Genomic DNA, 27,177 nt, shown 5'->3' with positions numbered 1-27,177 from the left:
TTCATACTTTTTTTCATCCCATACATAACCCCGCAAAACGAGAAACCAAAAAAATTCAGCCCCCGACACTCGTTTCACCGATCAACATGAGATTGGTCAAACATGTCTATCATAAAAGGACGCGTGAAAAAGTCTCAATAAACCATGTCTGAAATTAAACAAAAAGTCAGCCATTTTGGTGTGAGCTTTTTTTTTTTTTTTTTGAACACTCACTTGGATATAGGAAAAAAACAACTACTTAAATAATGATTCCATTGTAATGTATTGCACATGACCGTTAAATAAAAATTGTACCTAAAATGTTTGAAAACAATCAGTTCTAAAAGATGAACATCTTTTCAAAGTTAAATACAACTGAACTGTTCTTTATACACCGTTCAGTACTGGATGGAAAAAACAAGTTTAAGACACTGTAGCATTATGCAGTTTAATTATTTTGCATTCCAATAAGGGGATCCCGCATACCCCAAACTTTGACAATCGCTGTTCTCGACAGATGATGCTAAATTGAAAAAAAGTTAAAAAAAATTTGTGCCTATATCCTTTAATGTGTTGAAACCGTTTACATTTTTGTATCCTAGACAAATGTATTGAAAACAACCCCCAAAAGTCACTCGATGGCGTTCCCTGTAAAGGTAGAAACTCCCGACACCAGTTGCACCGATTGACATGAAGTTGGGTGTACATGACGCACTAAAGTCTCAAAAATCCCTGCCTGGAATTAATCAGGGAAGACATTTATGTAGATTAGGATTAACCTTTGCGTATTTAGCTTTTTGTAACATTTGTTGCAACACTTATTTCAGGCAGACGCGTTTTCACTTAAGTTTAGTTAACTTCTATTTTTACGTCTACAGTGAAGTTGAACATGAAACGTTACGTACATGAATTAATTCCAGAACAAATCACTGCTCTGCATTAACTAAAGAATACATACAGAGTATGTCATCACTTACTTTTATAGTTCAGAGAGCTCACCTCGGCAGGGTCGATACCCTCGTCCAGGAACTGCTGCAGCGAAAGCACCTCGCTTCCCGGGGACGCCGTTTTCCTGATGGACCCGGGGGTGGCGGCCGGCGGGGGTTCGAGGGAGCGCCGTGTGGGCCCGGGGCTCCGGTGGGACGAGCGCGACGACGACTGCTGCTGGACGGGACTGCTGCCGTTGCTGGACCAGGCCTCCTGCTCCAAACTCAAGCTGAACTCGCCGCTGCTCTCGCTGTGAGGACGACTCGCGCTACCGCTCAACGTGCCTGATGGACCACATTACTCGGGATTAGGATTTTGTGATCATAGATGACGACGTTGTTATGGATTTTGGACTTTGTTTTTCGAGATTATGACATCGTAGCTTGATTGTTACATTCTAATTTAAATGCTCATAAAATGAGATTAATATTATGAAATGTAACATTGTAGATGACATTGTTGCATTGTGATGATAGAATTAGAATGACTGTTATCATAGATTATGACATTATTACAATAGATTTAGGCCCGCAATACGGTCAGTGTAAAAAAAAATAAAAAATAAAAAATAAATGACAGTAGGCGCCAGATTGAGACACCAGGGGGCACACTTGGATGTTGCGAGAGATGTGCGACCATGTGCTGTGACGTATTCACGAGATAATTGACGAGGAGGAGGAAAAGGAGGAGGAAGAGGTAAGGTGGAGGGGTAAAAGGAGGAGCGTACCTTTTCCCTCCAGAGGAGAGGTGAGCTGGGAGTTATTGTTACTATTACTACTGGTGGTCCTGTTGCTATGGAGACTGGAGGGTCTGGAGGCTGGTAGAGGGGTGAAAGGACAAAAAGGGAAGACACGCATGTAGTAACACACACACACACACACACACACAGGAAGTAACATGAAAGCTTGACAGTGCACGGCGAACCCCCGCCGCCCGCTGGGGTAGCAGATGGTGCGTGCCAGGCGGACGGACGGGAAGCGTCGCCGGCTGCCAACGTGCCCGCTAGAGGGACAAAGCAAATAACCCATGGCGAGGAAGAGGAGGGTGGCCTTAAAGTATAGATTACTGGATTTATGACAACCTTAACGTTGACCAAATATATTTTCATACGTTCAGAAATTGTTACATTGTTCTAATGGACTGTGACATGGTTGTCATAGTTTATGGCATTATTATCGTAGATTAACACACTGTAATGTTACTATAGATGATGCAGTTCTATCATATTTTATGACAACCGTTATCATTTATGACATCATAGCGTAAATGTTGCACTGGATTAGGACTTCGTTAGAAATAGATTGTCATTAAGATAATATAGATTAGAGTGGGTCGGACAGGATAGTGGATAGGGACCAGGCCAGACCACGCAATAATAGCAAAAATCCACAGACAATTGACGCCCAGGGGAAAAAATTACAAATACTGTTGTTTTGAAACCCCAAAAACTCTTGAATAAGTGGGGATGAAACGCCAATAAGTGTTGTCGGGATTGGTTCCACCCCCTCCAAAAAAAGAAGAAAAAAAGTTCTGAGTGACAATACAAAAGCGTTAATTGTCTGTCCACCTATAAAGAAGTTCCTTCTCATAAGTGATTGTGCATTCGGTGATTCAGCTCGTAATATGAGTTGATGGTGGCCTAATGACAGGCTCGAGTGGCTTTTAATGGGGTGCATTCTGGAAGTCGGCAGCTAAGCAGCATACACGCTTACCACTAATGCATCCAAGACCTTTACATAATTAAGGAGGCCCAGTGAGAGTGTTAAGAAAAGCTTAAGAACACATGTAAATAGTGATAAGACGTCCATCTCACTTAATGAATATCTGCCCTGAATAGCGTCTTGCAGACTGCACCGGCGTCAATCCGGCTTTGGACGGGGCTTCGCTTTGCTCACCATCAAAATGGCTGCTGCCAGGCTTAATCAAAGAGGCAAGCGGGGGGCCGAAAATTATCGGGACAAGATGGGGCGGGGGGGACTTATTGACCTGGTTTTGACAGCGTTCTGATTCCCAACCGAGCCTACCTTGACTCTTTGGGTCGTCCGAGGAGCCCGCGACGTCCTCGCAAGAAGTGTTGTCTGTTGACAAAAAAAATAAATAAAAAGAAGACCTTTAGGAATTATTTCAGAGTCTCTATATTCGAAATGTTCATGGGTCAATTTGGAAAGTTTCACAATTCAGAGTCACCCATCTTTGTAGGATACCTGCTTCCGATTGGGGCTCCCAATAGCAGCCTGTCAAGTACTATACTATATGCTGTATATATACTATACTTCTGTTCTCCCTGAGCGTGCGGTGTGCAGTTTGGCAGATAGCGAACAGTTCTTCAAAGAGTCAATGCGTGCTTGCTTCAAGCTGTTTGACAATCCCAGTTGAAAATTTTAATTCAAAGAATTACACATTTTATATTTTAGCCAACACATAGCTCCGTCTTGCACACATCCGCTAGTTGAATGCTAACACGGTCAATTTGACCAACATTGTAAAAGGAGGGCTCTATCACCTTTGATGTGGAGCCTGTGGGTGGGCCCCCTATGGGCGGAGGAGGGCAGCGTCAGGGCGGCGCAGTCGATGGCGTTGGTGGAGAAGGCCAGCTCCTTCATGCGCTGGCCGCCACCCCCGCCGCGCCGCTCGCCGCCCCCGTCTCCCGCCTCGCTGCCGTCCAGGTTCTCCGTGCTGCCCGCCCAGTCGGCCCCCGGACCCCCGGCCACCGTCATGGTCTGAAGCAGGTCGTTCATGGCTGCGTGTGGATGTACAGAAATTGGATTATGTTCACGTCTACGATTATAAAGCTTTCATAAGAATTTGTCTAATTTAAATTATGTGCTGGAGCATCAAAAAAAAAAATGTACCCGATTCAAAACGGAGCACAACCAGATGCACCACATGCAAGTATTCGGAAAATAAATAAATACAAGTTAGCAGCACTCACTGAACACAAGATTAAGTACACTTGCACAATCTAATGAGATCCAATACAGCAGCTGGATATAACATTATGATTTTAAACAGTAAAAATGCACAATCATCTCATTAATAAGGAATTTCATATAAATCTGAATGAAAGGGTCAATCGAAATATTACAAACAGAAATATTTTCAATAGGTTAAATGTTTGTAACTTTATTCATTATAAGTCTGCATTTTACAAATCCGATCTTCAGTAAAACTGATTATTAATTACCTCAACCAAGGAGAGTATATCGTATTTTACACTTCCTGGCTATGGTTACCTTTTAATATTATGGTTTCATTTGATTTGTGTGAACAACTACAAACATTATTAAAATAAATTGTATTTAACTCCTACATTTTAGAACCCTAAAAATGTTTTATTTTTAAATTAAATAGGCTGGCACAAGTGTACATAATGTAATATTAGGCGAGTGCAAAGTGGGGAAAAAAAGACGGCGCTTTTCTCTTGCCGCCGTCTTTCTTGCACTTGAAGCGTGAAGGCGTGCAGAGAGCTGCAGTAATGTATACACACCACACACGCACACACGAATCAGGCATGTGAACGTGTACAATGGAGGACCGAGACGATGAACACTCCAAATCAATCCAAAGTAAACGCTCCATTTCAAGTCATCCAGTGGCGGAAAATAACTCACGCATGTGCGTCAATGTACACACAGAAAAAAATATTCATACTACTCACACACACTGATCATACACTTACACACACACACACACTAGAAGCTGACACAGGAGTGGATGTTGACTCCCGTTCCTTCCCACTCCCACAGAGATTAATCCCATAATTTTTACAGAATCCCCCTCAGTACCACACACACTGTCACACACACTTCCCCACCCCACCACCACCCAACACGCACACACGAACTATAATCACACACAAGGCGTCTTTCATTCCAAAAGCAGCACAAAGCTGCTCAGTGATTCCAGCAACACAAACCCCGACAGGCGCCACTCAAACAAAGAGCTTAAAAAGAGAAAAACTTGTCTACGGGGGGGTTAGTCCTGACTAAATCTTCTCTGCTACGTGAACCACTACACACGAGTGACTAAAGGAGGTGACGCTCCACAGAGGACGACGCGTCACTGATGTTAGCGGCGTGGGCGTCAGCAAATTAAAGCGTTGGCAAAAGTGTGTGCTTACACACGCACGCACACACACACACACACGCACGCACACAACATCAGTGAGCGGTCCTGGCTGGCGGCGGGAGGAAGAAGAGAACGGCTAAGCGCGGCGGTCTTACACATGGAGCGCCGGTAGATGGCCTTGGCCTTGTCTTTGTCCTTGGATCTGTTCCTCATGAAAGGCAACCTTTTTAAAGCTGCCACAGCACGGCCACACACAGACGGACGGACACACACACACACACACACAGACAGAGTGGTAGTGGGGGGGGTGACAATTAGGCAAAAAGGAGGGGTACGTTGTTAACGTGACAAGAAGAGGCAGCGGGGAGCGAGTTGAGGTCCTGCACACTCAAGTGGACAACAATGTCATCATAAAATCACCTCCAAGTCATTTTCATACATTCCGACACCGTCTCATGTAGCTTAACAACAACAGTACGCTACAGCAGATCCACAACATATTGTTCGAAATAATATCGCCAAGCATTATGACCTCCGCCAAGTATGCTTTTTGTTTGTCTGCGTGCGTCCATAGTTTTTGATATGCCAACTATCTATTTTTTATGATAGCTTCTGTTAGTGAGGAGACATATCGTTAGCCCTTTCGGAAAACAAGAAAACTTTTTTTGTTTTTTTTTTCAAATAAAAGACTAAGACTTAATTGCTTAATATTAAAAGAAAAAAGAAAAAAAATTCTAAATTATTAAATGACATTCATTCAAAAAGTACTTGAGGGTAGGTAATAAATAAGACCAAAAATTCATTTTCATTATTAAAGTACAAACCAAAAAAATGTGTATTCCTTGAGCAAAGCTTGTTGGACCTCAGAATACTAAAAGAAAAAAAAAACAGCAAACTGAAAATACCTTTTATTTATTTTTAGGTTTTATTTTTAAATCAGACAAAATACAATGTTTATTGTGTATATTTACACTTGAAATAATTAAACCTTTTATCAAAAAGTGGTAGTTTCCTTGTATATATTTTATTTAAATTTGTCATTATTAAACTATATTACATTTATAAGGCATTAGTTAATAACTGTCCATTCTCATCTGAATTGATCAAAATCTGCTGGATATAATATATTGTATATATATTTTAATTAAGGATATTTTAAAATCATTGAATAATAATATGTATTTCAATCCATTGCGAGCAAAATTTGCTGGATCGGACACAGATTTGGCGAAACAAACAAATATGTCATATGCTTATAAAGCCGAAATCTCAGTGGATCTGGTTGTAATTTACTTCGGGTTTTCATTCTTTCTTAATTTCACAAATGCCACAAAATAAAAACCCTTGGCAGAGGTCTACACGCTCCATGCAGGTGCTTTGTGGCTGGTGGGTGTGTAAAAACACACATCCACCTCCAATTCCAAACACATGAAAGTAACTTTCATGCAGATTTCATACATGTCCCCAAACGCAAAGTGCACATTTTAATCAACTAAAATGTGCTATTACAGTCAAACGTCTCCCACTATAGCAAGCTAGCAACACTTCCAACCACAACAACAACACATCGTACAAAGTGCCAAGTGTCTCACACACTTGAAAACTCCCACACGAGCTGATTTCTATTTGAACGTCACGAGCTCAACAAGCTACACAGTCCAACGCATCGCCACGGCGACATGACACAAACAGATGGCGGCAATACATTAAAGGGTGCAAAGGCAGAGCAGGGATTAGTTTGGTCGTCTTGTTTATTAAAGACGACATCCTCTTGCTCTTAAACGTTTTCAGGAAGTTTAAGTCGGTTCAAATTCTACTTGAATTTCATATTCAAGTAGAATTTCAAGTTAAAAAAAAAAAAAAAAAAAAAATGATTTACCTTCAAACTGACCCGCAACATAACAAAAAGTGTTAAATAAGCTGTAGTGTAGCCAAATGGCAAGTAAATCATTACGTTTTTAGACGCTTTGTCTACTCCAGATGAATGAGGTGTCTCCAAACTTTTGTCAGGTGATTTTTTTTTTTTTTTTTTTTTTTTTTTTTTTCCACCCACAAAGCGATACGACTGTTCTGTCCCCACGTCATCTGTTATTTTTACACATTGTTAACTAATTTAAAGTGTTGTAAATAGCAAATCTAATAACTCTTAATTTGAATTCAATTAGCGGGTGAACATGATTTTGGGATGTATTGTGTTGATGTTGGTATGCATTATGATAGCAATTTAAGACTTGAATGATGTGGTGTTCGATGACGAGTTTTTAATCCATGAAGAGTCATGATTTTGGAGATGTGAGCGACAATATACCCATTACATTTAGTTTCCCTGGTTGCGAAAGAAATTCAGGAATCCGACACGTTACACATTGATGACTTTAACCTTGCCGTGACCCCTAGCGCGGAATATTAGAGGAAGCATTTACATTTAGGCAAAAATCAGGATGAAATACCTCAATTAGGATGCTTAGCATAGGATGTCTGCTATTGAATTCCATTCTAGCTTAATTTTTGTTTTGCTATTTAAAAAAAAAAAAAAAAATTTTTAGTAGGAGCGCGGGATGTGAAGTGCGATGCTTTGCACCATTTAATAATAAACATTTAGCCAATGTCGTAATGGTTTGATTCCTCTTTACAGGTGAACTGCACACATCAGCTGGTTGACTGACAGCTAATTCAAATTCAAACATTATGTCCATTCAAATATGAAAAGTTTTAGTCAACCTCGTGGCCTGGGCGCAGCTCAGCCGTAAACCGACCGACACACACAATGGGACTCACGAAAACATGCCCTGAGAGAGGTGAGGGGCGGCTCGCAAACCCCGCCCACCCTCTCTGTCCGCAGCATACCATTGGTGGAGCCCTGCCCTTGGGCAAGGCACCGTTGCCCTCTCCTCCCTTACGCACAGAGACATATAAAATCCAGGAGTTAGAGAGGGAGGAGCGACGCGCACAGGTATCAACTGGCATTGGGAATGATCTCGGAACTTCGATGCGTGCGCGTGTACTCACTGCTGCTCCTCTTGTGCGTGAGCGTGTCGTCCAGCGAGTTGGACCCCGAGCCGACCGAAGAGCTGTCCTGGCTGTCGGCGGGGAAGGACAGGAAGCCGTCGCCGCAGTCTGAGCGGGACGGCGTCAGCGTGAGGGAGCGCATCCTCTCCCGGCTTTTGGGCTTGATCAGCTTCTTCATTTTTAGTGTGATCCAGTTGCTGCGCCTGGGAAGATAAAACACACCGTCGACGGATGTTAAAGAGGAAAGACACGATGGATAAGTGGCGTTTTAATGGTTCCCACTACTAAGCATTTGTTAATTATTATATACATAGCAGTAAGACTTAACAGTAGTAATAAAATGAAATGAATTTAAGATTAAATCATTATATTACAAAAAAAAATATTTTAACACAATCTTATTAAAGGACGTGTTCTTATTGAAATATAATACATTAAAATGCAATTTTATATTTATCAATTGAATCAAATTAAGCTTAATACATTCCTATTAAAATTAAATAAATGAAATTGAATCAAATATTTCATTTGTATTGTATTCTTGTTCAAATAAAATACCATTAAATTAATTAATACGTACATTTAAAATAAATTTTAATTAAATCATTAAAAATAAAATGTAATTAAATGAATGGAAATAAAATACATTAATATAAAGACGTTAAACACAAATGTCACTATTAAAAACAAATACAATAACCTTGCTCAAATAAAATACAAATGAAAATTAAGTTATTCATCATTACTATTCATAAATATTCAATCATTCAAATAAAATACATGAAAATAAATGCTAAATCACATCCATTAAAATGAAATTAAATTTTATTTACAGACATTTTCTTTAGCCTACTTTAGCCTAATTCAAAATAAATGATGAAAAAAAAAAAAAACATAAAATGGACTTACAATGTATACGGTACGGATACTTCTTTCAGCTCCTTTTATAACTGTTGCTCACCTGCGTGGAGGCGAAGGATCATAGAACTTGTACTGGTCCATGATCTTCTCCTCCAGCTTCTCTTTCTGCCTCCTCAGCTCATTCAGCTTGTCGCTAAAGAGAAAACAACCACATATGCTTTCATCTCTGAACATTCGTCAGCTTCTGTCAACTCCCGATTATTAGCTTACATGTATTGCCTCTGCTCAACGTGGAACAGGTCTTTGCTCTCCATGGTCTGCTCCAGCAGCGTGCGGTTCTGCAGCATCAGCGTCTGGATCTGGTCCAGTAGGTGACGGTTCTCCTCCTCCAGGTTACCCTTCAGCTGACTCAACAGCTGAGATGCACGTTCATAGGAAAAACACGCTCCTTAGTAGCGATACAGTAAATGACCATATCACAGCGCCACATATTTTAGTTCATTAGTCATCATGTGAGCTTCTTGGACGCTCGTTTGGTTCTTGACTTGGTGCTCACCTCGCACTGGTTGGTGAGTTTGGTGGAGGTGATGTCTAGCTGCTGGTACTGCTCCTTCAGCTTGGAGAACTCGGCCTCCAGCCTGGTCTGCTCCAGCTTGGCACCGTTCAGCTGACTCTTGATGTTCTTGTGGTCCACCTGGAGGTTCTCGTTGTCTTTCTGTAGCTGGCGGTACGTTGTGTTCAATCTGTTGGTACAAAAATAAGTGTTAAAGGGGAGGACTTTTTGACGCGTTACACATATACTGACGATCAGGGCCAAATTTGAGCATCTTTTCTGCATTGCCCCTCAAAGCCAGCCAAAGCCCTATTTACTACTTCCTAATTTTTAATCCCCAATCTACCCCTAAAAATTGTTAAACCTGTTCAATCTTTAAACCGGGGTACACATACCGGTCATCAGGCCAAATTTGAGCTGGAATTGGATTATGGATATGTCGAAGAAATTATCCTGAGCAATTGTCTTTTGGTGTGGGGTGTATTAAGAGTATTTTTTTTTCCTCCCCGACAATCATAAACGTAAGGCCTGTTCGATATTTACGATAGCATATCCTTTATACTACATGTGGTCAACATGGAGTTTGGCTTAGCCACAGATAACACAGCAGATAAGCTAACAATTAGCCTAGCTTCTTCTATTTATTTTTAAAATATTACCGTTCATCTGTATGTGCACACAATCTGACCTGTCATTTTCCTCTTTGAGCAGTTTGCACTGATCGGCCGTGGCTCGGTGACCTTGGTTCTCCGAGGACATTTTCTCTTGCTGCTCCTTCAGGTTCTTCTCCAGGTCCTCCAGATCTCCTTTCCGCTGCAGGAGCTGCTTGTACCTGCAAGAATAAATCACTCTTATCTCAGCGTGCTCCTCATAGATAGGGCGTTGCTTCCAACCCCAATTCGCTCACTTGTCCTCCAGGTCGCGGTGCTGCTGCTCCAGACTCTTGTGGGAGCTCTTCAGGCCGCCGTGCTTGCCGATGAGCGTCTCGTACTCGGACGCTTGCCTCTCGTGGAGGGCCGCCAGCTTCTCGTGGTCGCGGAGGAGCAGTTCGTAGGTGGACCTGAGTTCCTCCTTCTCCCGCAAAGCCCCCTCGCGCTCGCCCTCCACGCTGCTCTGCTGGCCCTGCAGCTGAGCGTTCTGCGCCATCAGGGCGGCGGCCTGCGAGCTCAGTGTGGAGTTCTCCACCTGGAGGGACAAGTAAGGTGAAGAACTTGTGAAAACAAGAAAATAAAATATCTAAACAAAGAAATGGAGGCAGGGTAATGTGGACACATTTAAAGATGACTCAGTCTGTAGGGGGCACTGTGGCTTCATTTGTATTATTTATATGCTGTGGTTAACTTTAGTGCCACAACCAAGGAGGTTAATGATATTATAGTAATACAAAATAAATGTGTATAGATTATTAATTATTTTACATCATTAAATTAATTTAATTACCCATTGACATTTCAGATTCAATTTAATAAACCCATATTAAAATGTAATTACATTTGAATTAAATGAATGATTAAATCAAATTCTTAACAATAAAACAATTAAAATTAAAATGAGAAATATCAAAAAATCTTAAATGACAAATTTGTAATAAAATCAAATTAAATTCTCATTAAAATACTAAATTATATTTAAAATAAATTACATTTGTATTAAAATACAATTAAATTCATTATAAATGCATGATAGTAAACCCCCACGATATTGCGGTTCACGCGTCTCGGTCCTGCAATTTTGCTTTTTAAAAAAAAAAAATATATTTTATTGCGTAGTATAAATATAGTTTGGAAGTTGAACCCAGCGATGGAGGGGGGTTTCCTGTATATCAAGATTAAATGCATTCAAAACAAGTACATTCTTTTTGTAAAACGTGTTTCCAGACATAGTCTGAAGTCATCCATCCATTTTCCGTACCGCTTCTCATTACGGTAGCGGATGAGCTAGAGCCTAGCTCACCTGACTTTGGTTGAGACACGAGGGACACCCAGGACTGGTCGCCATCAAATCGCAGGGAGCATATAGACAAGCATTCACACCTATGGACAATTTGTTGTCTTCAATCAACCTAACGTTTTTGGAATGTGGGAGGAAAGTAACGGCGCGTGCGCAGAAAACCCATGCAGCAAGCTGTCAAAATATATTTCTTCTTTTTCTGATACAAATTGCAAATTTGGCATTCAGAATCAGAATCATCTTTATTTGCCAAGTATGTCCAAAACACACAAGGAATTTTTCTCCGGTAGTTGGAGCCGCTCTAGTACAACAGACAGTCAATTTACAGAACACTTTGGAGACAAAGACATTGACAAAAACAATTGTGCAAAAAGATGCAGAGTCCTCTAGCACTTAGAGCAGTTCGAATGACTAATATTGCAATAGTCCGGTGCAATGTACGAAATGTTGAGTCTCTCACGTCTGTCAAATCTCATTAAGGTTTTAATCCATTGTGCTTACGGGTAGAATCCTATTCCATTTGATTCAAACTAGTTTACTTGTGAGGAAATCCCATAGTGTGCGTTAGTGTTACAGACAAGACAACACATGCTCCCAAACACAAACAACCGCCTTAGCTACCTGAGACATTTGAGCAGGCACATCCCAAAAACAAACAAAAACAAAAGGAAAAAAAAAAAAAAAACCTGTGAGACACCGCTGCCAGTCAGTGCCAATCCCGTGTCCCATAAGCTGGTTTTGAAAAGCTGCCAAACAAGGAGTTCAGGTCTAAATCCATAGCAGGGGAAGCTAAGCAGGCTGGCAGGGTTGGGACAGAGCCAAAGAGGGGCAAGCGTCAGACTGGCTAATGTGGGTAAAATGCGTTTAAATAGGCCGGCCCTTTTGACTCACAACCAAGCGCAAAAGCTTCCCTGAGCTTATATTGCTTTTAAAAGCAATCAAATTCATTTGGGGGGGACGTTCACCTGCCTGCCTTTTAATTGATTTGTTTACATTTGAAATTGTATTATATGACAGTATCCTGAGACAGAAGGTATCGGCAGGTTTAAGGAAGCCTTAAAGACCTTTTTGACGAAAAAAGGAAGTTCTCTCATTCAACTAAATATGACCGCTAGGAGGGCGTGATATGAGCCGAGTCATAAATTTTAAGACATTTTGAAATTACATTTTTGATATACTTTAAAAATTAAGCATGCCAATTCTTAAAGTTTTGAAAATAATGTTGTCTGAGATCTTTGAATGGCAGACACAAGGATTAGAAGTTAGGTTATTAAGGAAAACCAAATACAAGTAGAATAAAATATAACTTTTAAAGGATTCATGGACACCCTGTAATCGTACAAAAGTGACTTCTTCTAGCCAACCAATGTAAAAAGATACAAACAATGAAAAAGTTTATAATTAAGTGTTTTAAAGAAACATACGTGAAGTGATATGTTTTTGCTGTATAATACTTTACTAATTTAACAGTTTACAATAACTTTTTTTATTCCCATTTTAATGCGTGATGAATAAATGGTTAAGGCAGTCCTATAGTGACAGTACGTTTGATTGTTTATAATATACAGTGTTGCTCATCGTTGTTGTCTATATTGTCTCATTGGATAAATTAACAGTTGACAATGAGAGACATGTCAAGGACTGTTTTTGTGTCCTTGATTTAAGCCACAGGCAGTTAGTGAGCTACAAAGAAGTGTTATGACACTCCCCACAATACTACAGTTGTCCATTGTGTGTGTGTGTGTGTGTGTGTGAGCGTGCGTGCGTACACATCACCTGCAGCTTGGCGTTCTGCGTCTGCAGCGTGGTGTTGTTCTCCTGCAGAGAGGCGGTCTGTCTCTGTACGGCCACGATCTGAGCCTGCAGGTTGGAGCTTTGGGTCTCCAGTTGTTTGAGCTGGCTCCTCAGCGCCGCCTTCTCCGCCTGCAGCGTGGCATTCTAGGAGAAGAGTTAAAAACAAATACAGATTAACTCGAGAATGAGAATGCTGAAGAGCTTGCATTGAACTGAAATGTTGTGGAATTAATTGAATTGCTGGAAATTTAAACATGCTGAATCATAGCATAACATTTGCTATGCTAACATATAGCGAGACAGATGCTCGAGAACGGAAAGAGCAAATATGAGCGAGTAAGCTAAACAATTTGAATCGGCTGAGAAATGTAGAAGGATGGAGGTGAATTTGTAAAATGTCTATTTTGGGGGAAGATTCATGTGAAAAATATGCATTCATGTTGGAATCGTGGCATGGAAAATATGGAATAATCCTGGCAGGAATTGGCTATGTTTGGAATGTGAAAAATATTGAAGATAAAAAAATGTGAACTACAGAAAAATGTGTTTAATTTCTATTCTGTAAAAAATAGCTCCCTAGGTGTCCTGAATGAGCTCTACAATTTGAAGTTGGAATGGTTTGTTTCAGTTGACTATTGTGGAAGGATTAGGTATATTTGTAAAATTTCGATTCATTTGGGGATTTTGCCATGAGATGTGGAATCCTAAAAAAAGATATGAATTTTAGAAATATGAAAACGCGTTCCCAAGATGGCCTGAATGAGCTGAACAGTATGAAGTTGGAATGGTGGACATGTTTTCATGAGAACGGAGGAATTTTAGGAAAGTGAAAGCTCTTGCTGAATGTGTCCTGAAAGAGCTGAACAATTACACATTGGAATGGTTGAAATGTGTCGAGGAATGTGCCGTGAAGTAACACCACGATGTCCAGAGAGGCATGCAAAAAACTGAGCGGGCGAACTCACGTTCCTCTCCACCTCAATGAGTCGGTCTTTGACCTTGAGTAGCTCTCTGGTGGCCTCGTGGCTTTCCTTCTCCCATTTGCTGAACGCCTGGGCGTCCTCCCCACCTCTTGGGGGTGAGCTCTGCACCATCCTCTCCTCCTCTTCCCGCTGACGCAGGGCCTCGTAGTTCTTTTTCACCTGAGCAAAAAAAAAAAAAAAAGCACACGAGGGGAATGAAGAAAACTTTTGGAACCCTTTTTTCGTGAGTGTATGTGGCTCTTTACGGTCTTGAGTTCCTGGCGAAGTTGCTGGTTCAGGTTGGATGACTCCTGCAGTCTGGCCTCAAGGGCGGCGATCTTCTCCTCTTTGATCTCCAACGAGGACTTCAGCGTTGACTCCAGCTTGCTTTCCAGGAGCTTAAACCTGGTAAAAAGACACTGGATTTACTTCACAAACAAATGACATCTTGTGACAAGAGTAGCACCAAACACTGATTAGTGGAAAATCATCACCGAACGCTGTAGAAAAATAACATTGAAGCTTTTGCTGCTAGGGCTATAAAAGGAGGAAAACTTCATGGTGTGGCCACCATCATCTCGTGACAAAAAATGGCATTCACACTATGACGACATGATACCATCTGAGTCCTTCCCTTCGTAAAACAAGATGATGGGCTACTTTTTGGTTGGCACACTCCCACAGGATGACTCATTATACATTCCAATTATTTGAATACATGACACCTAAATCTAAAGTAGGCCACAGACCTGATTTATTTGGACTCCCAGGAGTACAACCTGAGATGACGGGCCTAGTTCTAAGTGAACTTGCGGGATACCTGTCGTCTGAGTCCTCGTCGAGGAGCAGCCTTTCCTTGTTCAGGCCCATCTTCTCTAGCTCGTGCGTCAGTTTTTCAAGGTCATTGTTAATCTGTTGCGTGCGCAGCTTCTCGCTGACCAGCTCCTATAAACACACACAGGGAACATTTACTTATTCTATACACCCAAAGCAGACCAATTCTTCATTTTCTTCCACAAACCTCTCTGAGCGTGATGAGGGTCCTCTTATCGATGGTGCCTTGTTTGACAAGCTCCTTGTTCTCCCTCTCCAGGTCTTTGATCCGCGTGCATGAGTCCCGGAAGAAGATCATCTCCTTGCCCATGGTGCGGTTCTCCTTCTCCAGCGAGGAGATGCGCTGGTTGCTGTCATCCAGCTTGGAGTCGCGGATCTCTGCCTGCTGCCTCAGCCGCTTGTTCTCTTTCTCCAGGAGTTTCTTGTCCTTTTCCAGCTGGGAGCTCTCTTGCTCAAGCGTCTTGTTCTGGAACAACGATGGCAGAGAAGTAAGAAATCTATTTTCTTTTATAATCTGAGTTTTGATTTTCTCTACTCACCTCCTGCTCCAGCTGCTCTAGGCGCTTGCTGGAGATCTTGAGCTCCTCCAGGTTTCGTTGGAGGGTTTGGTTCTCGGATTCCACCTCCTGCAGCTCAGCCTCCAGCTGATGGATCTTCTTGCTGCTGTTCTCCAGCGCCTTCTGCAAGCGCTGGTTCTCTGTATCCAGGCCCTGGTAGCTCACCTAGGGTGAGGGGAAGAGGTCAGATTGGAACACCAAACGCCTCAGCTGACTGAATGTGATGGACCTTTTAAGGAACACTTGGTGGGATCAGTTAGTCTCAACTCTATTAAATAAAGGTAAAAAAAAAAGTTTTGTTTTTTTTTCAAAAGTAAATTTTTCATTTAATTAAAAATCATTAAAAAATAGACAATTCAAAATGAATAAACTGGTCACTAAAAAAACAAATTTGCAATTAAATAAAATTGGCATTAATGAAAACAACTTCTCATTATTTAATGACGCTTTTAATCAAATGTCATTATAATGACTGAATCATTTACTTATGCACTGTATTTGGAATTATTTCATGGCATTTTTGTTGTGTGTGATTGTGATGAGTCACCATTAAAAGGAACACTTGGCAGGACTTGTTTGCTGGTAAAGTCTCACCTCTAATCTCTCCGTCTTCTTGGTGGTGGCCTTGAGGAGCTCCAGGCTGCGCTTCAGTTGGCTCCTCTCGCTCTCTAGCTCCCTGTTCTCTGCCTGCAGCTGCACGGCCTTGGCCCCGGCCGATCGGAAGCTTTCGGCCGAGCGCCGCAACTCCAGGTTCTCCTGCTCCAGCTGAGAGTTCTCCTTCTCCAGTGCCTCCAGTTGGAAGGCCATGTTCTTTAGACTGTCGAGCTTCTTCTTGAGGCGCCGGCTCTCCACCTCCAGGTCAGTGTTCTCCTTCTCCAATGCCGACACCTACAAGTAGAATAAACAAAGAAGAAAGTTGCCTCAAACATCGGCAGGATTCTTCAAGTTCTGACCTCATTTTGTCTTACTACGAGAGTGGGATTTCCCATGTTAACTACGGATAACTATGGCTAACATGGCTAATAAAGAGAAGAAATTGAGGAAATTTACTGAACACAGGTTCGAGCAGGGAGAGGCAACGCTCCAGTCTTTAATTCAGCACAATTCACTATTTACATTATCAGGAGTCCAATAACATTTGTTCCATTAATTGAATGCTTTTTTTCCCCTAAAAGTGGCTAGTTAAAACCTATTTATTCATTTAAAAAAAAGAAAATTCTCATTAGAATATTGATAATTTTTTTATTATAAATAAAACAAATTTACATACTGTACATTTAATATTTTTTTAAATGGATTTAGTGAAATTATTGGTTAATTCGAACACATACGACCTGCTCCATTCTTTAAGAGTCAATAGTCTTGTAATGTAGCATTTTCCCCCCTAAATTTGGTTAATGAAAAATGCATTTCATTATTTTTTTCCATTTATCTGATTAAATAATTGATTGATTGATTGATAATTGAAAAATGGTAAAATAAATAATGTTACATAAACAACATTTAATAAACTATCAGTTACATTCATTATAATAAATAACTGGCTGAGTGATTATAATTCAATTAATGAGAAATTAAAAAATATATTTTTTTTCAATTATTTTTTGCCAAACAAATTTTAACATAATCTACCAGCTCATTTGTCCAATCAAAATAATTCAATGTGGCTTTGGAGCACAAATGTTTCCCCACACCTTCTAAACAAGAACAGACCTTCTCGCAGGTAATTCCCAGGCTGGCCACCTTCTTCTGCAGACTCTCGTTGTCCCTCTCCAGCTTCTGCAGCAGGATCTCCAATTCCTCCGCTCTCTCGCCTTTCTCCTTCATGGCCTCCAGTTCTTTTCCTGGAGACAAACAGCCGCAGTGTTAATCTGAGGGAGGAAAAGAAAACACACACACCAAAAAGTGCCAGTCGAGATGCTGGCTCACTCAGCTGTTTCCGCTCAAACTCCATCTTGTTGAGCTTGCCCGTGGTCTCGCAGATGGAATCGTGGAGGATACGGTTTTCCTTCTCCACATCCTTGACGCGAGCCTCGGCACCGACCTGGCTTCGCTGGCGCAGGGATGACACCGTCTGGCTCAGGTGCTTGTTCTCCTGCTCCAGACCCTTCAGCTTCAGAGACAACACAGCTTGTTTCATTCATAAGACATACCCAAGTACTCAGGGTGATTTTAAACTGTCACTGTTGCACTTGTATTCATCTTTCATTTCCGTATTCGTCCTTCATTTCCTACAATAAAGACAAACTATTGCAGAAGTACTTTCATAAAAAGAATACAAACTATTCATGATGCACTACTTTCCTAGAAATAAGACAAATTATACATAATGTACTTTCTTAAATCAGAATCAGAATCAGAAGTTGTACTTTCCGAAAAACAAGAAAACTATTGTTATGCACTTTCCTAAAAAATGACAAACTATGATAAAACGATGTTGTAATTTCCAAAAAGAAGACCAATGACCTAACCAGTGAGTGTTGTAGCAGTGGAAAACGAATTTGCGTCATATGAGATGGCTGGGAAGCTGAAAATATCCCACTTGGAGCGCACAAGGGCTGACCTCAAAGAGTTCTAGCCGCGTGTGTATGAAAGAAAAAAAAACAAGGCTGCTGACCAGATAAATGTAGCTTATGTAGTTTTTTTAAATACTTTTTCTGTGTGACTTTGAGTGGAAGTCAAGTGCACTTTTCAAAAGTACCAGTTCACAGTATACTGTAACACAGCATTACTTGCACTAGAACTGACTCTCACGACCATGATTAGCACAGTACAGTAATCTTGGAGCGGAGCATGTGGCACCATGTTTCACCAATCAAACAGGTGAGCTAATCGAAGACGTCAGATTTGGGTCGAACTGCAACAGAGTCTCTGTGGGCCCCTAACTGAGAACGAGCATCTGCATATAGGCCACGCAGTCACACAGAGAGCTCCTCTTCCAAAATGCACCATCATTGCTCGCCTTTGGTAAATACATCACACACAATTTTCCAGGGTGAAAGGATCAATGAACGTTTTTGTTTGTCTGTGACACATATTTCCAAAAGGAGGAATGACAATGTCACGCTTGATACAATGTCTGCCGCATGTGAACGAGACGATCACATGGTCCAGTCAGAACATTTCGACACAAAATGAAGGTCATACTTAGATTTAGGTCAGGTTTAAGGAGTTATGCTGACTAGGATTGTAAACTAGTACCTGTCTTTCTGAGTTTTCCCGCAGCGTTTCCAGCGTCTTCTCCAGCAAAGCCTTCTCCTTCATCAGGTCTGTGCTCAAAGACTCTGCGCTGCGGAACGACTCTCTCTCGGTCGCCAGTTCACTTTCCAGATGCTCCAGCTGTGCACAAATCAGTCACATTGGCAAAGAGAATATTAATCAATGAATGTATGTTGTACAGAAGTGATTGTTGATCCACTGTCTCGTGTCAACCAGGAGAAGGGCTGTTGGTTCAGTTGCCACTAGTTTGTTGTTGAAAGAAGTCAACACAATGTCAGCTAGGCCATTTGTTAAGTAAATGTCAAATGTAAAAATCTTTATAGATATTTGCCTGATGTCTTACTCCCCTCTGTCCCTTTAACTCTTCAGTCAAAATTCCCCTTGAGACATGTTTTCCTTGTGTGTGCATATATATATATATATATATATATATATATATATATATATATATATATATATATATATATATATATATATATATATATATATATATATATATATATATATATATATATATATATATATATATATATATATATATATATATATATATATATATATATATATAATTGGAATTTTATGGTTGCCACACGTTCCAAAAAAGCTGGAAAAACAGGTGGAAAAAAATGTTTGGAACAACCCACAGGTGAACAGGCTAATTGGGAACAGGTGGGTGCCATGATTGGGTATAAAACGAGCTTCCCAGAATTGATCAGTCATTCACAAGCAAAGATGGGGCGAGGTTCACCTCTTTGTGAACAAGTGGGTGAGAAAATAGTCAAACAGTTTAAGGACAATGTTCCTCAACGTACAATTGCAAGGAATTGAGGGATTTAATCATCTACGGTCCATATCATCATCAAAAGGTTCAGAGAATCTGGAGAAATCACTGCATGTAAGCGGCAAGGCCGAAAACCAACATTGAATGCCCGTGACCTTCGAGCCCTCAGGCGGCACTGCATCAAAAACCGACATCAATGTGTAAAGGATTTCACCACATGAGCTCAGGAACACTTGAGAAAACCAATGTCAGTAAATACAGTTCGGCGCTACACCCGTAAGTGCAACTTGAAACTCTACTATGCAAAGCACAACCCATTTATCAACAACACCCAGAAACGCCGCCGGCTTCTCTGGGCCCGAGCTCATCTAAGATTGACTGATGCAAAGTGGAAAAGTGTTCTGTGGTCCGACGAGTCCACATTTCAAATTGTTTTTGGAAATCGTGGACGTCGTGTCCTCCGGGCCAAAGAGGATAAGAACCATCCGGACTGTTATGGACGCAAACTTCAAAAGCTAGAATCTGTGATGTATGGGCCTGTCTTAGTGCCAATGGCATGGGTAACTTACACATCTGTGAAGGAACCATTAATGCTGAAAGGTACATATACAGGTTTTGGAGAAACATGTGCTGCCATCCAAGCAATGTCTTTTTCATGGACGCCCTTGCTTATTTCAGCAAGACAATGCCAAACCACATTCTGCATGTGTTACAACAGCGTGGCTTCGTAGTAAGAGTGCGGGTACTAGACTGGCCTGCCTGCAGTCCAGACCTGTCTCCCATTAAAAATGCGTGGCGCATTATGAAGCGTAAAATACGACAACGGAGACCCCGGACTGTTGAACAGCTGAAGCTGTACATCAAGCAAGAATGGAAAAGAATTCCACCTACCAAGCTTCAACAATTAGTGTCCTCAGTTCCCAAACATTTATTGAATGTTGTTAAAAGAAAAGGTGATGTAACACAGTGGTAAACATGACCCAGCTTTTTTGGAATGTCTTGCAGCCATAAAATTCTAAGTTAATGATTATTTGCTAAAAACAATAAAGATTATCAGTTTGAACATTAAATATCTTGTCTTTGTAGTGTTTTCAATTAAATATAGGTCGAACATGATTTGCAAATCATTGTAATCTGTTTTTTTTTTTTAACACGTCGCAACTTCATTGGAATTGGGGTTGTACAATGGAAAATATGTTTAAAAAAACAAAACAAATACATACAACACCAATGCAAATTATAATGCAAAAATAATAAATACAAATAAATAAATACTGGTAAGTTTAATGCAAAATGTAATGTAAAATGAAAAAGATAAGGGTTAAAAATGTATAATGTGCTAGTGTCATTGCGGTCTAACCAAGTAATCTGCTCTATTTTGATGTCACTATATCTGTGGTCCACACTAAAGACATCAATGCACCCTGATATAAAACTCTCGCTTTTGTGTGGGAGGAACAACAAAATTGTAAAGGTGACACAGAGCAGGCACACAGAAGGCGTATCTCCCAGCAAAGAGGCTCCTCTGGGCGAGGAGCGTTTAGAGTGTCACTAAGCGGGAAAAGAAAAGGCAAAGCCAGGCTGGTGGGATTTACAGCTTTGCTTTCATGGTCCTTTTCTACCGCTCTCCAAATACTCTCTGCTCTTTTCTCTCTAGTACTTCTGTTGGTGTAGGGAAAAGGTCAAAGGCTAGCCATGTATCTGCATTAATGTGAGATGAAAATTATCCATTTGTCAACCTGAGGTAGAATGTTTAAAAAAAAATAAACAAATAGGCATTGGATCAAGAACTGAGCTCTGAGGTGTGCCTCCCCAAGGAATAATAATACTAATAATATTACTCACTTTTTGGTTGAGTCTCTGGTTCTCCTGGCTAACTTTGCCCAGTTTGGCCACCGAGCCTGGACCGGTGCCTCCGCGGAGCTCCTCCACAGTCTTCAGCAGCGTCTGGTTGTCCTTTTCCAGCTTCAGCAGGCGACTCGACGTTAGCTCGTTCACCTCTTCGCCGAGGGACTTCTGAGGGGCTGAAGCAGGAAAGAGCGGATTATTGAATGCAGCTTTGTCAGGAAATTTTGATTAAAGGAGACATGCTTTTTCACAATATAACCAACCATGTATAAGCAATTCAAAAGTAAATTTTCGATAATATGCTCTCTTTAGGACAAAGCCCCACAGGGTAACGTTACAGGCGTTAAAAGCTTTTAAATGGCATTTCAACAAACAAGTCATTATCCAGATCCTTGGCTAGTTAAACCTCTTAACATATTTAATAACTCAAAAGAACAGATTATTTTCTAGGAGCCGCTGAATATTAATTACAGGACCTTAGCCAAGAGTCGAGGCAGAGCCAATGGCAGGATGCCAGGATGTTTGCGGTGCCTGGTTCTTCTTACCCTCAGTCAGCTCTGGTGTTTTGGACAGTTGTTCAAGCTCCCAGCCCAGGTGTAACGACTCATCCATGCTCTGTTTCTGGGCCATTTCCAGCACCAGATTTTCCTCCAACAGTTCCTCCATTCGCTTGCGATCCAAGTCTCTCTCCTGATGGAGACGGCTTGATTTCACAAGAGCTAAAACAACAAAAACAACACCAATTTCCAAATGTGCTTGTCTCACCATCTCTAGATCGTGGATTTTAGATTTCAGCTGCAGATTCTCCTTCTCCAGGAGGTGCATTTTGTCAGATCGGCTCCTGCTGGCGTCCAGTTGCTCCTCGAGCATGGTTTTGGTCTCCAGCAGGACCTGGTTGTCCTCCTTCAACTCCTAGAAAATTTTTCACACAGCAGAATACTTAAGACAACATAACTAATTACTTAAATAAATAATTGCATAGCTTGTAGTATTAACAGTAAAACCATGATGATTACTATAAATGTACACTAAAACCTAAAAGGGTGAGTAATTGGAGTTAAGTATCGTAAAATAAAATAGTACTTTGAAATAAAACAACTAATGGCACTGACATGTACTGCGTGCAGCTTTAATGGCTGAATTTGAAGGAAGCTTATTTTGTAATTAGCATTATACTCTTTCCTCATCTTGTTTTCAGCATGTGTTTAAGCTACCGTACCTCCACTCTGGCCTTGTAGAACTCGATGTCGTGGAGTCTCTCCTTGTAGCGGCTCAGCTCGCTCTCCAACTTGTCCACACGGATGGCTTTCTCCCGAAGGGCGTCCAGCTCGTCACGGTACGCCCGGGCCGAGCGAGCGTCCGACAGAAGCTGATAGCTCTAAGCGAGTTCACAGTCAAATTAGATACCGTATTTGCACGACCATAAGGCGCACTTAAAAGTCTTAAATTTTCTCAAAATGGACAGGGCGCCTTATAATCCCGCGCGCCTTGTGTGTGCACCGAGTTCCAAAATCTGTAAATGTAGTTGTGTGACTTTGATGAGCGCTCCGCTTGACTGACTGGGAGCATTTCCTGCCGACACGCTGCCTATATAGAGGAAAGGCGGATGTGACTGACGGCACCACGCGGACGTTAAAAGGGGAATGGTGCGCGTTAAAGAGGATGCTAAAGGCACACCCCCAGTAGGTATATAGCTCCGGTTTGTGCATCGGTTTGGATAAGGACCTCTGAAAATGGCACCTACGAAGACACACGCTTACAAAGCACAGCGGAGCAACATGGGAATCAAGCAGCCGCGAGAGAATTCAAGAGCAACGAATCCATGGTTCGCAAGTGGAGGAAGCAGGAAAACGGGCTTCGCCAAATCAAGAAGACTAAGTGCCGGGCGAGTTTCGCCACCATATGTGAATGGATTGTGGATGCCTGGGCTAAGGTATCTGCATTGACTGTTGTCCGAGCTTTCGCGAAAGCCGGCATCATTCCTGAACAGCCCCCCGGCAACGAGACTGACTCAGACAATGACGAGAGGGAACCAGGCATGTTTGATGGAGAACTTGCCCAGCTGTTCATTTCGGATACAGAACATGAGGACACTGATGGATTTGTGGATGAGAATTGATCAAAAATAACATGAGTACATTGTTAAATACTTCAATAAAGTACAACCGAACTCAGTTTTGCTCCCACTGCCTTTTTAAAAACATACGCTAGCATGCATGCTAGCGTATGTTTTAGCGTGCATGCATGCTACCGTATGTTTTAAGATAGCGTATGTTTTACCATGCCTGCGCCCAATAATACCGTGCGCATTATGTATGGTTAAATAGAGAAATAGACCCCGTAACTGAGACTGCGCCTTTTAATACGGTGCGCCATATGGTTGTGAAAATACGGTAAATGAATCTAAAATCTTAACATTTTTATTAAAATCAGAAAAAGTGTTAACTTGCCTCTTTAGGTGTTGCTGTTTTAGTAAGCAACAGAGCTCCAACTGACTCTTTATTTGAGGGAGGCGTTTATTTTTCTTGACTAGATAGATGCATGCCCCACATCTTGGGCTCAGCTGTTGACTAACGGTGGCGTATGAACAACACCTTCTACAAACGGAGGTGATTACAGCTAGTCTACATTTCTTTCTTATAGAGGCATCTATTTGAGGGAAGTGTTTGCTTTTATTAAGTGGATGACGCACTCTGCCTCATGGACTCATTTGTTAACTCCTTAATGTCTGTTTGTGAACACGAGCCACTAGGAACTAAGTAATCACAGTCTCCTCGGGGTAAACAGGAGGCATTTATTTTTCTTAAGGGGATGGTATAGCTTGGATAATGAGCTCACCTGTTAACGCCTTAATGAACAAAAACATCCCAGGAAATCACAACTTACTCAACTTTTTTCTTCCTGCTGAAAATAAATACGAGGCATTCATTGAAGGCAAGCGTTTATTTTCTTAAATGACGCATCCCACATAAATGTCAGAGTATGAACAATTGCGTCTCCGAACTAAGGTAAATAGTTACGTTTATTTTATTTATTCATTTATTTTTAGAGGATAAAAAGGAGGCATCTATTTGAGGGAGGGATTTAGTTTTCTTCATGAGGCGGTAACTCTTTAATGTCCATCAGTGTCCACCAGTACACTTTAGGAACTAAGTTAACCAGACTTCCTACACTTTATTTTTCTTCTCCCAACGGTAAAATGATGGTGACTCTTTGAGGCATTTCTTTTTCTTGAGTGGTAAACGGTGTCTTCCTTTGTCTTGACCTCATCCACCTCAGTTAGCTGCCACTCTCTGTCAAACAAATGCAGCGTGAGGCTGCTGCTCCAAGCTAAAGACAGCGCCAATTATAGCCACCGCAAACGAGCTAGAGCCAATTAAGATCCGCAGAGACGAGACACACGAGTAGTAGGAAGTGTACTACTTTGTTGTGTTACACTCACCTCCTGTTGAATCCTCTTGAGCTCCACCTCCATGTTTTCCAGCTCTTGCCGCGTGTCCAGAAGCTGCTCACTCTTCTCTTCTCTGGAAAAGCGGCAAAGACGAGTGTTTAGCTAATTGAATAGAATGGTGTGGAACATTAAAAATATTCATATTAGTTAAATTTTTTTTGACTGTTCACCCCATTCGATATGCTGCCGAGCGATTCTGGGTGCGGCAATACGTAAATTAACACATCTGTGACATCACAAAATGTCAGAATTGCTCACTGACAGATTTTCAGAAATTGGCAGCGCATAAAAGATTTCCTTGTTTTAGTTCACACTTGATAGGTGGGCAGGCACTCTTGTGACCCAACAATTTCTATACAATCAATAGAATGTATGAAACAAAAATGCTCTTATATAGCTTTACACCATGGTAAACAATAGTCTACTTCATGAAGTATCCCGGAGGACATTCGGTAGCGCATGTGTATCTTTCCCAATCATGCCGACCTGAATTTGACTCTGACTACTTCCAACAACCTCTGTCTGCCAAGCGTCACACTCAACAGAAAATGACAGTTACAACTCCAAGATAAACAGCAACCGACATTCAAATGTGTCTGCAGGTTCACGACACATCTCAATAAGGCAATGGTATCCTTCATGGAGATGCCTTTATGTATTTTCTGTTTTCATGTAGGCAGTTATCCCCTCCTCCTCCACCTCTTTTACCCAAATCACAAACACCTGTCAGATCCTGCCTGGCAGATTAGCTGCAGGCTCACATTTTGCATGCAGCTGGCTTGGCTACTAACGGTTTAACAAGCCTTGCATCTGAGCAAACACGTATGTGCTGCTATATTTAAAAACTCTGTGTTATTCCTTTATTATAACTACGATATGGTCAACATTTAGCCCTTAGCAGCTAAATGCTAGAGTACAACCACCAGTTATAGCCATCCATCAATCCATCCATTTTCTACCGCTTATCCGGGTCGGGTCGCGGGGGAAGTAGCTTTAGCAGGGACGCCCAGACTTCCCTCTCCTCAGCCACTTCATCCAGCTCTTCCGGGGGGATCCCGAGGCGTTCCCAGGCCAGCCGAAGGACGTAGTCTTCTCCAGCGTGTCCTGGGTCGTCCCCGGGGTCTCCTCCCGGTGGGACGTGCCCGGAACACCTCACCAGGGAGGCGTCCGGGAGGCATCCGAATCAGATGCCCCAGCCACCTCATCTGGCTCCTCTCAATGCGGAGGAGCAGCGGCTCTACTCTGAGATGCTCCCGGATGACCGAGCTTCTCACCCTCTCTCTAAGGGAGAGCCCGGACACCCTGCGGAGGAAACTCATTTCGGCCGCTTGTATCCGGGATCTCGTTCTTTCGGTCACGACCCACAGCTCGTGACCATAGGTGAGGGTAGGAACGAAGATCGACCGGTAAATTGAGAGCTTCGCCTTTCGGCTTAGCTCCTTCTTTACCACAACGGACCGATACAAAGTCCGCATCACTGCAGACGCTGCACCGATCCGCCTGTCGATCTCCCGTTCCATTCTTCCCTCACTCGTGAACAAGACCCCAAGATACTTGAACTCCTCCACTTGGGGCAGGATCTCATCCCCGACCTGGAGAGGGCATGCCACCCTTTTCCGACTGAGGACCACAGTCTCAGATTTGGAGGTGCTGATTCTCATCCCAGCCGCTTCACACTCGGCTGCGAACTGCTCCAGTGAGAGTTGGAGCTCACGGCTTGATGAAGCCAACAGAACCACATCATCAGCAAAAAGCAGAGCTGCAATACTGAGGCCACCAAACCGGACCCCCTCTACACCTTGGCTGCGCCTAGAAATTCTGTCCATAAAAGTTATGAACAGAATCGGCGACAAAGGGCAGCCTTGGCGGAGTCCAACCCTCACCGGGAACGAGTCCAACTTACTGCCGGATATGCGGACCAAACTCTGACTCCGGTCGTCCAGGGACCGAACAGCCCGTATCAGGGGGTTCGGTACCCCATACTCCTGAAGCACCCTCCACAGGACTCCCCAAGGGACACGGTCGAACGCCTTTTCCAAGTCCACAAAACACATGTAGACTGGTTGGGCAAACTCCCATGCACCCTCGAGGACCCTGCCGAGGGTGTAGAGCTGATCCACTGTTCCACGGCCAGGACGAAAACCACACTGCTCTTCCTGAATCTGAGATTCGACTTCCCGACGGACCCTCCTCTCCAGCACCCCTGAATAGACCTTACCAGGGAGGCTGAGCAGTGTGATCCCCCTGTAGTTGGAACACACCCTCCGGTCCCCCTTCTTAAAAAGGGCGACCACCACCCCAGTCTGCCAATCCAGAGGCACTGT

The 27,177-nt window shown here is 42.1% G+C and overlaps 1 protein-coding gene across 6 annotated transcripts in view; it reads right to left on the bottom strand.

Moving 5' to 3' along the window:
• The window catches only part of LOC133409520 (girdin-like), a 72,058-nt gene that overhangs the window by 5,820 nt on the left and 39,061 nt on the right, over nucleotides 1-27,177 (bottom strand). For 2 of the 6 annotated variants that reach the window (XM_061689638.1, XM_061689633.1), the window contains exons 9-35: nucleotides 24,845-24,926; nucleotides 22,622-22,780; nucleotides 22,168-22,314; nucleotides 21,948-22,092; nucleotides 21,400-21,578; nucleotides 18,756-18,893; nucleotides 17,484-17,667; nucleotides 17,268-17,398; nucleotides 16,149-16,442; nucleotides 15,537-15,719; nucleotides 15,185-15,463; nucleotides 14,984-15,108; nucleotides 14,430-14,568; nucleotides 14,167-14,343; nucleotides 13,184-13,345; nucleotides 10,365-10,642; nucleotides 10,146-10,289; nucleotides 9,461-9,647; nucleotides 9,175-9,320; nucleotides 9,005-9,097; nucleotides 8,044-8,246; nucleotides 7,813-7,929; nucleotides 5,190-5,267; nucleotides 3,470-3,706; nucleotides 2,991-3,044; nucleotides 1,694-1,783; nucleotides 979-1,250 (exon numbers count right to left, since the gene is read on the bottom strand). In XM_061689638.1, coding sequence (XP_061545622.1) covers nucleotides 979-1,250; nucleotides 1,694-1,783; nucleotides 2,991-3,044; nucleotides 3,470-3,706; nucleotides 5,190-5,267; nucleotides 7,813-7,929; nucleotides 8,044-8,246; nucleotides 9,005-9,097; nucleotides 9,175-9,320; nucleotides 9,461-9,647; nucleotides 10,146-10,289; nucleotides 10,365-10,642; nucleotides 13,184-13,345; nucleotides 14,167-14,343; nucleotides 14,430-14,568; nucleotides 14,984-15,108; nucleotides 15,185-15,463; nucleotides 15,537-15,719; nucleotides 16,149-16,442; nucleotides 17,268-17,398; nucleotides 17,484-17,667; nucleotides 18,756-18,893; nucleotides 21,400-21,578; nucleotides 21,948-22,092; nucleotides 22,168-22,314; nucleotides 22,622-22,780; nucleotides 24,845-24,926 — 4,423 coding nt within the window. The remainder of the gene's footprint in view (nucleotides 1-978; nucleotides 1,251-1,693; nucleotides 1,784-2,990; nucleotides 3,045-3,469; nucleotides 3,707-5,189; nucleotides 5,268-7,812; nucleotides 7,930-8,043; nucleotides 8,247-9,004; nucleotides 9,098-9,174; nucleotides 9,321-9,460; nucleotides 9,648-10,145; nucleotides 10,290-10,364; nucleotides 10,643-13,183; nucleotides 13,346-14,166; nucleotides 14,344-14,429; nucleotides 14,569-14,983; nucleotides 15,109-15,184; nucleotides 15,464-15,536; nucleotides 15,720-16,148; nucleotides 16,443-17,267; nucleotides 17,399-17,483; nucleotides 17,668-18,755; nucleotides 18,894-21,399; nucleotides 21,579-21,947; nucleotides 22,093-22,167; nucleotides 22,315-22,621; nucleotides 22,781-24,844; nucleotides 24,927-27,177) is intronic. The other 4 variants (XM_061689634.1, XM_061689635.1, XM_061689636.1 and 1 more) reach the window with 4 other exon arrangements.

The sequence above is a fragment of the Phycodurus eques genome, chromosome 11 (genome assembly GCF_024500275.1).
Source record: "Phycodurus eques isolate BA_2022a chromosome 11, UOR_Pequ_1.1, whole genome shotgun sequence".
NCBI classification, from domain to species: domain Eukaryota; kingdom Metazoa; phylum Chordata; class Actinopteri; order Syngnathiformes; family Syngnathidae; genus Phycodurus; species Phycodurus eques.
The sequence above is the reverse complement of the archived record's forward strand: the minus strand, read 5'-3'. Positions and strand labels throughout refer to the sequence as shown.